General features: G+C 39.0%; 2 protein-coding genes across 3 annotated transcripts in view; one reads left to right on the top strand and one right to left on the bottom strand.

Annotated features, from left to right (window-relative positions):
* LOC117544416 (glypican-6-like) overlaps positions 1 to 7,575 on the top strand; it is an 84,008-nt gene extending 76,433 nt beyond the window's left edge. For both annotated transcript variants that reach the window (XM_034213420.1, XM_034213421.1), the window contains 3 exons: positions 2,870 to 3,006; positions 5,066 to 5,241; positions 6,142 to 7,575. In XM_034213420.1, the coding sequence (XP_034069311.1) occupies positions 2,870 to 3,006; positions 5,066 to 5,241; positions 6,142 to 6,347 (519 nt within the window). In that variant the 3' untranslated portion in view covers positions 6,348 to 7,575. The remainder of the gene's footprint in view (positions 1 to 2,869; positions 3,007 to 5,065; positions 5,242 to 6,141) is intronic.
* Positions 7,576 to 7,673: 98 nt separating this feature from the next.
* dct (dopachrome tautomerase) lies at positions 7,674 to 12,882 on the bottom strand. Its single transcript, XM_034213423.1, has 8 exons — positions 12,361 to 12,882; positions 11,953 to 12,252; positions 11,559 to 11,659; positions 10,754 to 10,920; positions 10,438 to 10,617; positions 10,205 to 10,340; positions 9,903 to 10,104; positions 7,674 to 9,178 (listed from the first exon to the last, which is right to left on the bottom strand). Exons 1-8 carry the CDS (start codon positions 12,647 to 12,649, stop codon positions 9,003 to 9,005), a joined length of 1,551 nt encoding a protein of 516 aa, XP_034069314.1. The 5' UTR covers positions 12,650 to 12,882; the 3' UTR covers positions 7,674 to 9,002.
* Positions 12,883 to 13,191: the final 309 nt, after the last annotated feature.

The raw sequence follows: 13,191 nt of genomic DNA on the forward strand, positions 1-13,191 counted from the left end.
TCTACGGTTCCCCAGCTCTAAATGTGTTCCCGCCGCCTCGAGAGATGCCTCAACACCATCCTCAAGTCCGCATAAACACATTTCACACACTTATTGATTTTTCTGTCATAAAACATTTTCCGCTAACGCATCCAGGCTTCGAGCCAAGGGCGCAGCTCGAAAAAATGAAAAGAAAAACAATAAAAACAATAAACAGTCCGTCAACTGTTCCAGTGCCGGCTGGAGCTGTAAAGGCACCACCGTCACCCGCATGCGCAGTGCCGGCTGGGGTCGTGAAGGCACCACCGTCACGCGCATGCGCAGTGCAGGCTGGAGCTGTAAAGGCACCACCGTCACGCGCATGCGCAGTGCCGGCTGGGGTTGTGAAGGCACCACCGTCACGCGCATGCGCAGTGCCGGCTGGAGCTGTAATGGCACCACCGCCACACGCATAGGGGGTGAATTCCCTGACGCTGACGTCAAGATCACCAGCCAATCAGGATTGGCGTAATGAGATTGAGGCTTCTGTTTGCTCCGCCGCGATAAGGCGCATCCCATAGTGAGACATCTCACTTCATGTTACTCTGAGAACTGGGGTTATGTAAGTAACCTATAGTTTCCCGTGAGGAAATGTTTCTATCAACTGCCTTGTCAGCCCTTGTTAGCGAACCATATGTATCACTCCCTAATAACACATTACATGTCCTCATGGATTGAAATAACTATCACACTTCCTGATTAAAGTCATCTGTTAGGATGTCATGGAAAAATAAATGCACTGTAATTTCCTGATATGAGGCGACCGGGAGGTATTTGGCTTTCTATGATCTTCATTGTGATTTTTAATGACAATATTAACACTGTCAGTAATACAGTAGGCAGAGTGATAATAATAAGCTCTCTGCTTCCTCACATACCATCACCATACGGGGATGATTATGTGGACATGTTTGATGTTTATACCTATTGTGTACGTCAGTTTTTCATTAGTCCTCCTAATCTCTTCTGTTTCTATTGCAAGTATGTGGTCTTCATGCTAGACCACTCAACTTCCTGTGAATGTAAAGTTTGAAGAAAACATCACGAGTAGACATAATTGGTTTAAATCATGAATACATTTCTCACTTCTATTTCATCTATGTATTTGCTTTCTGGAAGCGTTCATCTGTCTCCCTATTGCTCAAAGACATAGTGCCATCTAGTGTGCATTGCAGCATGTTGCATGCCGAGGATGCTTGTTGCAGTCATATTATTTATTCATGGGCAATGCGCAATAAAGAGAGGCAGACTTTTCCCAAAGGCATTTTATCTTGTGAAAAGGCCTTTCCTCTTTATGTCCTTAAAGCATCTGACATGTGGGTATTTTATGTTCATCAGGTACTTTTTTTTGTTGCAGTTTTCCTTATACTAGGGAATTGTGTGAAACTACTCAAGTGATGTGTTGTGTGGATGGTTGAAATAGGAAGCATCCAACTTTCAGTCACTCTCTATAATGGCTATAAACAGCTTGTTTTTCCAATACTTCACAATATATATACAGTATGTGTGTGTAATAATCATAAGCCATTATTAGTCATCTCAGCCCATTAAAGAATATAATAAGTAATCTATTTACAGCCACAATAAATACAGCAGTGCCATGTTTACGAGAGGTGCTAATTAAATATGTGCATACACTAAAGATGAGTTCCTTATGCCCAGTTCAACTCACACTTGTTACAGGTATTGCCAACGAAGAAAACTGTGAATCTCTCACTTGTTAAACTTAACTTAATGTGAGAGGTTTAGTCAAACATTGCCAGTCAATCTCTTGCATTGAGTGTAGCTTTGACCCTCGGGGCAGTATCAGAGCCGCTGAAGTGCTTTGGCATCAGTGTGACAGGATTAACACATCAAAAGCCGAGTCGGGGCCTACAGCAGCGTCACACAGTCAGTACAGCACCTTTCATGTTCTGCTCAGGTTCACCACAATTTCACGTAAGCCAACAGCAAGTCAGACGGAAAAAGATAATGGGGCCAACCTGCTCCTATCAGGCTTTCCCTCAGCTTCAGTGAAATATGTCAAATTCTGTGTTTGATGAAAGATTGGAGTTCAACAGGCTCAAGTCAGGAAATGATATCTGAATATGTCACATGGCTGGGATGCGAAGAAGCATTTAAGTCTGACATTCAAGCTGAAATGATTGCTGCGAGCCTGCATGGTCTTACTTTCTCATGATGCAAACATTCGATAGACGTCGTGGAGGGAAAATTAAACCGAAATCATTTTTGGGGAGTCAAAGAGTTAAGATGTCTTAGGGTTGAATCCCAAGATGTATAATCCCTTTGATAAGATGTGGTAATAAGTGACGGTGGGGCAGGTTTATAATGAGTTTTCAAATCAGATGTATCATGAGTAACAGAGAGATTTTAAAAGACTAAAGCTCAGTTAGGACGTTCTTGACACAAATGCTTGTTACCTACTATTTGTCATTAGAAACTTCAAGGAGATATTTCAGTATTTTTCTAGCTTTTTCAAGGAATTTGGTAATTAGTAATGATGATGAAATGCTTTGCGGGCAACAGCATAATTAAAGGAATTGGGTATGCGAACGGTTGTCATCAGAAGTCAAGGAAACGTGTTGTTCACACTGCTATTTTTTTATTATTTCATGCTTGGGATGAATAATATCTTAAATAACAAAATGTCCAATGTGCTGCCAATTAATATGTAGCGTCTTATATTTGCAGCATTATTTACTGTGTGTCGTGTTTGTATGAATATGATATGTGCATCACTTTCAGCTATAACTCAAAGGCTGAAACTGCTCTATTGAAACCCAGACTGGATTTGATTTATCAGGGTTTTTCTCCCCACTTACAGTATGTAATGACCCCTGTCTTTGCTTAGGTGGTCGACATAAAAGAGAAACTGAAGCTGTCTAAGAAATGTTGGTCCAACCTGCCCGAGGCGATGTGTTCGGAGGACAGAGTGACCGCTGGAAATGCCAGCGATGAGGACTGCTGGAATGGACACACCAAGGGCAGGTGAGTGCACCAGGCCCGGGGCTAATGCAGGCTTAAACAAAAGGTTACTTCAAGTCCAAAGTCTGTTCAATTCAGTCTGATCGGACTAATCCTAGAAATAATAACCAGATTTGAACCTTATTTAAACAAAGCTGTGCAAGAGTAAGGCAGAGTTTGACTGTTATTCATCAACCAATACAATAACAAGTGACCTCTTTGGTTTGTATTCACCCTTTACTTTATATTGAAATGTAATTTTTAAAAAGCTTTCTACATTTCTGTCAGTTATATTTTGGAATTGTATGTGTTTTTATTCTTTAAAATGTGCAACTAGCATGGTGCGTCCGTCCCTGTTAATCTGATTTCATGTTTTGAGGAAAAAAGGTGCACAAGCAAAATAAATTCCCACCGCCATGGCTGAGGTCCCAGATGATTTAATCCTGTAGATTAGTGTTGGAATTGGCTGGTATTGTCTGAAAAAATAGATATGACAAAATAAATGATGCCCAGTGTTCATTAAATGTTGCATAACTCACTGAGATGCCAGAGGTTTGTTTTAGCCAGGATGACCCGGGCTTATGGAGGGAAATGCTGTGGTGCGGCAGGATTTGTGAAAGGCCCTCACATGATAGCCTGCTGCTTATTTATCAGACAGGAGCACAGGCAGCTGACGTGCTTACTCTGAAGAAATATATTACAAGTGTGTCTGAACATGATCCTCACAAGAAACATTACATGATTAGGATATATTTCACCAACACTGTTCTAACCTCTGAGAGCTGTTCTCAAATCTGTGAGAATTAGACCTCCAGTTTGAAATAATATTTATGTATCAGTACCCTTAGCCTTTCTCTAGTTCTTATTGACTTCAGACTTCTGATCAAGATAATTCTTTGCACATGAGAGAGCTCAGACTCTATAATCCTTTTGTCTAGTGTTCAGTGTACTCAAGTATAATCCATTCTTCAAAATTAGAAAACTAGTTTTGTTGTTTTGCTTTAAACAGAAAACAGGAAAGTTTATTTTTTGCATAGTTAATTCACATTAAAAAGTAAAATAGTACAAATGAAGAGATTTAACTGAAATTAAAATAATACTATCAAAATAAAAGTGTAGTGTTATTGACAGGAGAACAAGGCATTTCAATTGTTTGCCAGTAGCTTCATATCAAGCTAAAGTTAAATGTATTGAGATATTATATTTATTTGAGTGGAATTCATTCATATGTGTTTCTATTATATTTATCCCTATTTCATATTCCCTACCCAAGTTAAGAGCATTTATAAAAATCCCCAGCAGAGGTCGCCATTTCCAACCATGAAGTTATAATATTTACATGGTTTCAAATATTATCTGACCGAACTTCATTCCCATATGAAGTGTATTAAAGTTCCTATTTCAGTTTCACATGTCCTCTCAAAAGTGTATAAGCATGACTTGACCATGACTTGACCTTGACCAGATGTTCCCTCATTTGTTGTAAATGTTTCCACATCCAGCTACAAGTTTAGACCAATAACCACATTACATGTTTTCTCCAATAACCTACTATATTTGACATTTTTCTGTTTGTGTTTTTGACATTCTCTGCATTTCTTATTACATATATACTATACAACAACTTTTTGAGGGACATACTATGGCTTTTTTATGTATTTGATGTGGTTTACTTTACCATGACGTTTTTTGTAACAATTTGATTCGCTGTGACATAAAAAGTTCATATTATTGTATCTCAGTACCACAAATACTACTATACATACTTCACCACATACTATTACATCATTTTTTGTCAAATATTCATAGATTTTTGTATCTTTTTTACATGACATGCCTTATTCAATACACAAGGGAAAATGAAAGTTACACCAAACCAAAGCACTAACAGTTTTTTTCCAATATGTTTTTCAATGTTTTTGAACATTTAAAGAAATTGTCAACAAGCAAGTCTTGTGTTTTTCACTGGAAAGGAAATTATAGACCAATTAAGTTATTTTCTCTTTGACACTCACTGGATCCCTTTTCCTTTTAACAAGCCACATTATGTTTATTTTATTTGTTGCATTTTTTCCCTTAAAAGGTACTTTCCTGAAGTCCAAAAGGATGGACTCACCAACCAGGTGAATAACCCTGAGGTGGCTGTGGACATCACCCGCCCTGACACCCTAATCCGCCAGCAGATCATGGCTCTCAGGGTGATGACCAACAAGTTGAAAAATGCTTACAATGGCAATGATATCTACTTTCAAGACTCAAGTAAGCAATTTGTCCCTTTCCCATGCACACACCTGACAACATGCTACTTTTTGTATTAAGGCAGGAAATGTATTTGTTGGACCTGACTGGTCAAGTGCATACTGCAACTTGTCACTCATTTTGATTAGCTGTTAACTTTGAAATGTTACCTAACCTTGAGGTGGAAGTAATCGACAGAAGTAAAGCCACAAGAGGCACAGAGGGAGTAAATAACAGGCAGTGTGTCGAAAAACACTGTCAATGTCAAAATGGTCAAAGAAAACCTGATGAAGACAGAAGTAGAAAGATTCACAGTGTGAATAAAATACTAACATATTATCACTTGAATTTGATACAGAAAATGTAGTTTTAACCAAAACAGAAAAGCCAAAACAGTTAGCTTAAAGACACTAACATGCTGGCTGCAAAGAGCTACAAATGGGATCTGCAGAAAGTTCATACTTAGCTGGGGGTGTATTACTATGAATGACACTTCTCACATACACATAAGCCTCATCTCAATACCCCTCCTCGACTCCTCTCTTCCCCTCCTCCGGGGCTTGACCCGGAAATCGATCAAGACACGCCATTTTGAAGAACGTCCCAAGAGCTGAAATGCACACGGAGGAGTCGAGGAGGGGTATTGAGATGAGGCTATAGTCATTTGACCACTTTCAATAAAATACAAAATGTTAATTGTTACAGCCTCACGTGACTGTGAAGAAGTTCCTTTAACTCTCTATGGGGGATCTTTGTTTGCACAACTGGACCTAAAAACAAGATAGCTAGAGCATTCACTCTTATGCGTCAGAGGCTTCAATCTTTGGCGTAATCACATCGTCAGCTCGGATGAATTGTTGACTATTGTTTACATTTCCAGTGGTGTACTCAGTCTGCTTGTGTTTTGTTCTGGTGTTGCAGGTGATGAAGGCAGCGGCTCAGGCAGTGGCAGCGGCTGCACAGAAGCCTGCCCCACAGAGGCGGGCGGTGCTGCCTCAGAGGCCCCGGTGGTGGAAGCTGATCGGCGCGGGCCTGTGGACGACTCTGCCCCGCTCCGAGCTCCCTCTGTAGCGCTGCCAACCATTCTGGCCCTCTCAGCCCTGGTACTCCACCAGCTATGGAGATAATGCTGGAGGAACCGGCTAAACATGGACAGCAGGGTTTTATTTTATTTTTGCAGTTTTTGTATTCGGGCAGATTGGAGCTACAGTCATGCTGCCAGCCTCGAGGCTAGAAGAGTCTGCTCTGAAAAAGAGAGCAGCCATGCATCGTGATTTCCCACTTTCCCAAAGATCATGCAGTGCCATCCTTAGACTTGACATTTTATGGCATCACCTCTCCATCTAACACTGATGCCGACCCAACAAACTCTGCTTCAGAGATTTCTCGCACATATGGCAGGTATTAATGTAGTTCTCCATGTGGAAAAATATAACACGCACTTTGATTGTTTTGATTTTCTTTTTTACGCAAAAATTGTTTGTGCGTTTAAAAATGTTGAGAATGTGGTCACATAAGGTAACATTATATTTTAAAACCAAAACAGTGGATAATGACAGAAAATGAAGGAACATTTCTGCCTCAAATTTTTAATTGAATCCTTGTTCCATTGCCATTAAATCATGTGCCAATTATTGATTTTGAATGTTTTCATCATCATATATCCATGTTTGTTTTTAGAACAATCGTGTTGCTTAATCTTACTGAATCGTGTTGCTTAATCTTGTGTTTCACAGTCATTTCAACCATGGTGTTTGTTAGCTTAAGCGTATCATTGGTTTGTCATGGATCTGCTCTGTTCAACAGCCGCCTTGTGCTAAACTCACATTTTGTTAAAAGGGATAAGATTGACATTTTTGTATACTAATTTCCCTTGCAAAAAATTACAATCTTTAAAACATTCTGATATAATGCTGGTTTGTGTGCTTGTTTCAGGAGTTAACAGCCTGGACAGAATGCTAACAGTTACTTACAGACAGAGAAGGTCCCACCAGTGTAGAGTAATACCATCAAAGTGATGCTGGCAAACACATTTGAATCCACTCCAATATATAATGATTGATTCATAATGTCATGGTTTTCTTTTGAATTATATTATTTGAATTGTGTCTCCATAAAGGTAGTAAGCCAGTGTTAGCATTCAACAATTATTCACACCATCATTGACCGGTAAGCATACCTCTCAATATGAGGTACATAAATTATCCATTTCATGTCTTTAGATATTTAAACTATTCTAAACATACCATGCTGACATTATAAATGCCTTATAGGCACAATAATGAAAAATCATGACCTGGACATTGCCTTATAAAGGGCACACCCACTCAATACAGAATCACTATCACAATCTTGGACTGCTTGAATCTTGAAATTAACTTAAATTAACTTTTGGTAACATTTTCTTCGCCATCCTCAGAATACTCTACAAATATTTTCACAAATATTACACATTTTTAAACTTCAAGAAATGTTTAATATGAATATACAGTAACAAAAAGAAGGCTGAAACTGTTGCATATGTGATAATAGCCAAAGCGTATCCTGTAATTGATTTCACAGTTTGGATTAAAATATGCATTGTGTTTTTAGCTCTGCAAAACTGACATACTGTAAAACAGTAGTAAAAACAAGTGTTGCTATTTCTGCATATATATTAGCACAGTTCTTTAAAAGGCCAGACAATTATTAAGAAGTAGCAAACAGCACACAGTGGTTACTGGAAATGCAAAGAAAGGGCCCCTAAATACATCTGTAAAGCTCGACTGGTTGTGTCTGCAGCACAGACAGGCTGGAAGCCGACCACAGTCACCTGTGAAATGAGAATCTGTGCAGACCGGACAGGCCTGAACGCTCCGGTGCAGCTCCTCAGCAGAGCGAACTTACAGAGAATGTGAGAGGCCTGGCAGTGCTGAGGGGGAGGACAAAACCAGCCTGTTTGTTCTCTGAGAGCCAGCTCCATAACCACCAGGCCAGCTCAGCTTACATATCCCAGGAATTAACCAGTGTTCGCAGTATATCAGTGATTATTAGTTAAGCTTTTTCTTTATTGCAGTTTTATCCACATTGCAAGAACAAACATAGAAACAATTTTTCATTTAAAAGGATTCTTTATTATGGTCTTACAGGATGCCCTTTTTATGTTTTGTATCATTGAACTTTTAATGGTAATATTTTTGAAATAAAACTTTAAAAATCAATTGTCTGGTCAGAGAAATTATCTGACAAATAAAATTAGCAGGAAACACTTTAAGTCAACCTTTTTTTACAATCAATGCAATTCTGTATGAAGTTAAATACTAATGAAGGGACGTTTGATTGGAGTTTGAATCTTATTTCAAACTAAAAGGGGTGAATAACTAGTTAAAACAATATGCCTTATTGTTTTCCAGTGCAATTAAAATGATTGCATTTGTGTTTTGTTACTGTTCTTGAGAATAAATATTTATTAAAAACATTCCAATATATTTGTATTTGTAGTGGCTGTTAAAAAGACATTTTAAAATATAAATGTAAATTAGCTTTTGCTTTTAGAAGCTCACTATGCTACCAAAACAGTTAAGCAAACATTCATTTTGATTGGAATTTCTTTCTTTTTCAGATGTAATCATTAAATAATTGTTCTGATTTAAGATTTGATTTAATATTTCAAAGTAAAATGTAAGTTAATATTTAGGGTTAATATTGTCCTTTTGCATCAGAGTAGGGCATACAATACATTGGCTGCTCCATTTCTTTCAGGTATGTAAAAGCATTGAAGTGTTTTTCAGAACAATGGAGGTCTAGGCTTCCTCCTCTGTGTACTTTCTATTTGTGAAGTCTGCTTTTATCAGAGGTTCAAAGCCTCTGTTTCTTCGTTGACGCAGGTAGAGCACGAAGATAAGAAGAAGCGCCAGGAGACCGATGAAGACTCCCCCCAGAGTGGAGCCCAGCACAAACACAGCCGGCCCCCCTTCATCTGAAAAGAATAAAGCATAGGTGGAAATGGAGAACTATTTGCAGCAGAAAAACAAAACAAATGTAAATGTCAGTCCTCGTGATAAGATGTTCAAAATTGTGATTTGATGAGGCTTATTATAATTGACAACAATGACTTCTCAGCTATTAACCTATACTTCAAAACTAACTTTAAAACCCTTTGTTTGCAACAGAAATTGGCAATTTGAAAACACTCAACTACCCAACAGAAAGTGCAATGCCTTTCACAAACATGTATTCTCAATCTTAAAAAAAAATGATGGTGTTAAAGAAGGATAATTAGTATTTTGCATCATGATTGTATGCATTCACGTGACACAAGTTTCTGACCTATTTTACCAGCTATCATAAAGATTAAAAACCTATTTGTCACTTACTGTATGAGCATAAAACAATTCTGAGATTGAACTAAATAATAGCCTTAAAGTCTTATCTGAGCTCAGGTGGAATTTAAAATATTTAAAGAATCTTGATCTGATTAAGCAAAGAACAATTCAGTAAACAGTTTAATTGGTAGACTTTAGGGGTGTAAGTAAGCAGATTATGTTACTTTTGGTTGGAGCCATGCTAGCTGTTTTCCAGTATCTGCGCTAGGCTAATCCAGCCTCATATTCAACACACAAATACAGTGGAGCTGATCTTCTCATCTAACTTTGGTAAGAGAGTGAATAAGAGTATTTCCCAAAACAGTAAGACTTGCTCACCATCAAGGGCAAGAGCATAAGAATATCCCAGCTCCTCAGATGCAATATAAATCTCCTCGTTGGTGATGGGAGGAAAGAAAGGAACCATGTTGAAGTCCCTGTTGTGACCAATGGGGGCCATCTCATCGGGGTAAGTGGTGTTGGATGGAACAAACCTTCTCATCCACTCATCAAAAATGGCATCAGTGAAAGCGTGGAGCACCTGCGAAATAAACAACAAAAGAAAGTTAAACCGTGGTGATTTCAAGGAAAGACAAATCCAATGTGTCCTTTCAGAGTAAACCATGAAATCAGATTCTCACCAGAAATATGGGGTCGTTTGCTGCAGAATGAGACAAAGCGCTCGTTCCATTCAGCATGGAGTGGACCAGGTTGTGAAGGTTATTGACCGAATCATCCATTTCACCATTTGGTTTCTCGTACCCTTCCAGAGCATTTCTGTGGGTCAGAAAGCACAAAGTCTGTTGGGTTTTGCAAAAAAATAGCAGGTATACACTTAAAATGACAATTGATAATTCATTTTTCAGTTTAGTACCTAAAACTGAAGGATGAGTTGGTGAAGTATGGAGGGCTGTCGAAGTCTCTGATTCCCAGACAGCTTCTGACGTCGGTCATGGTGGGCAGAGACGTGTTTGCCCTCTCCATTATCCCTCTCTGAATGAAACCCTCACCGGTGCCATTACACAGAGTCACGAGCTGATTGTACTCATCCAAACTGGAAATTAATCAAATGAAACATTAAAATGTGATTTCCAAAACTAAAACATGCATTAATGTGCCTGATTGTTTCATCATTATCAAACCATTAATGATATGGTCTGTTTACTCTCCCATCATGCTTTTGGGCTTACTTGTTACACACCACGCCCCATCTGGAGAACCTGGACTGGTTGCTGATGAGAGACGGGTTTTCTGGGTTTCGGCCCCCCAGCAGAGAGTCGGTGCACACGTCACACTCACTTTGGCCTGTGGCAAAGTTCCAGTACGGGATCGCAAAGTTCTCATTGCCGGTTAATCTCTGCAGACAAATGTTTTGATATAAGTTTACATTATTAGTAAAAATGTTTATTAGGGTCATCAACATCAACACTTTTGACGGTCCTTTCACAAGCCCCTAACAACTTCACTTCACTTCAATTTAGATCGAGTCAAACACTTAATATCCTCTACTTTTCTCTCGCATTTTTCAAATGTTGGACCAATTGTCTGATTCTTTAAAATCTTCAACATTGACAACAAATTATAACTAACTTGGATGGACAGTATGGGACATTCAGAAACACTTGTTTTTTTATATGAATAACATATATTTAAGGCCGGTAGCCTCCTCCTCAGTCACCTGTGGAGCTGTGTATTCACCAAAGTGTTATTGAATGATAAAGTAGATAATTGTGTTGTTACTTTAACAACTTGTAGAACTTTTTTTTTTTATTAAGCTGTGGTCTGGAAACAATATCAGACACTGATATGCCAAGAATAAGTATAAGATAATAAAAATAAATTAACAATTACAAATGTCATGCGAAAGTACACATACAGTATGTAGGAATGCAAAGCTGATCACCCCAATGAGAATTATAGTTTACAGCGCCAAAAGACTATTCACACCCAGTCATGCCAGAACAACACAACTTGTTCTCCAAAGTGTACACATACCTGTAACTCTCGTTCCAAGCTGAGGAGGTGATATCTGTGCCATGTGATGAAAGCTGGTCCTTTGTGTGAGAAATCAATGGCTTTGAATGGACGACCTGGACCTGAAAGGGAAACACAGTGTGTCATGAGCTCTATGTGATCACAAGGTGACCTCATTATGTCACAAAGACATCATGCTGTTAAATATACTGTTATATGTAATATAACAAACATTTTAATCAAGCAACCAAATACTTTTGATGTATCACAAATAATTTCCATCATACAAATCCAACATTTCCAAAACTTTTCAGTGTGTTTTAAAAAATATGGATTAGGTCCAGACATCATAATAACTAATCATTTTGGAAATAGTAACAATAGTTTTAAAAGAAATGTGACCATGGTCTTTTACCAATAAGCGTGTCCCGGACAGAGTAGTAATGCTGCCAGACAAAGAAGTCGTAGATGGAGATGTTAGTAAACTGGGGCTCAGTTCCATTTGGTCCCAGGAGTCCCAACCAGTGCTGGGTGGCAATGACGTAGTCTGGTTGGGTGGTGGCCTTAGACAGCTCCAGGACATTGAGGAACTCCTGGAGCTCCTCGGGGGTCAGGGAGTGGATGTTCTTCCTCACAACAGTAGCTTTCCTTTGGTCACAGTTTGGTCCGGTCCAGCCAAATTTGCACTGACCACAGTCATAACCTGCAAAGGTACCTGCAACACACAGAGAAAACTAACATATTCAATCATGCTGATGCTGTTTTATGTTCAGAATGAGCCATTTCTGGAGTTAAATGTTTGAAAACATTGTGAATTACTCACCAGTGCATCTGCAAGTCTGATTGAAGAATTTGGTGGGCCACCTCTCTCTGTCATCAACATTTCTTAGTCTGTACGGACCTCCCCAGGGTTTGTTGTCCACTCTAATAGCCGCGCAGCTTCCTCTCCCCGACAGAGAGCCGCACACATTGGCAGGATCTGAGCCCAGAGCAGGGCAGCACAGCTTGGACACAATCCCCTCCACTGTGCAGCACACTCGTGGAAACTGAGCATCTGCAGGCTCAGGCCAGAGCAGCAAACAAAGCAGACCAAGACCCAGAGCGTTCATCATATTTCACCAGTTTGTTTCCTCCAGTCAGTCGTGAAAAATCAGTTTGTACTTCAACTTTCAGCTGGTAATAAGGCCAATTAGTTCCTCCAGAAGAGTGTGGAATCTCAGTCTGCTACGGTCCCCCGTTGTGTATCTTCAAATTAGATTCAGTGATAGTTTTAAATTCTGTGTAAACATCACTTAAAGCCGAATCATGTAGTGTTCCAGTGGGTTACATGCATATTAAGAAAGCCTGTGATTTCTGTTCTTGCTTAAATAGAGCTGAGGAGGAGATTAAGCCTTGGTCTTGTGATCATCACCTGACAGCAGAGCTGTGAGCTGTGGTCTGCACTAAGATCTGGATGAATACCAATAAACTGCCTGAAGGGACTATAACATAAAGTCACTATGTACCAAAAGACTTGAATGTTTGCAATAGTTATACGTAAAATGGCAAAAAGTGGATAAATAAGAGAGAGCAAATTAGTTTGATTTTCTGCCAACATTATTCAAATACAACAAAGAAATTACACACTAATTAATTTGTTGAGCCATTCACAGCT

Source organism: Gymnodraco acuticeps, unplaced genomic scaffold (assembly GCF_902827175.1).
Source record: "Gymnodraco acuticeps unplaced genomic scaffold, fGymAcu1.1, whole genome shotgun sequence".
NCBI lineage: Eukaryota > Metazoa > Chordata > Actinopteri > Perciformes > Bathydraconidae > Gymnodraco > Gymnodraco acuticeps.

What these genes read in the sequence shown, in the direction of transcription:
- dct (XM_034213423.1), bottom strand. Translation starts at nt 12,649, where the DNA reads ATGATGAACGCTCTGGGTCTTGGTCTGCTTTGTTTGCTGCTCTGGCCT. An exon ending in AACTCATCCTTCAGTTTTAG is followed by an intron (nt 10,341 to 10,437) that starts GTACTAAACTGA and finishes TCTGACCCACAG; the next exon opens with AAATGCTCTGGAAGGGTACG. An exon ending in TTATGCTCTTGCCCTTGATG is followed by an intron (nt 9,179 to 9,902) that starts GTGAGCAAGTCT and finishes TATTCTTTTCAG; the next exon opens with ATGAAGGGGGGCCGGCTGTG.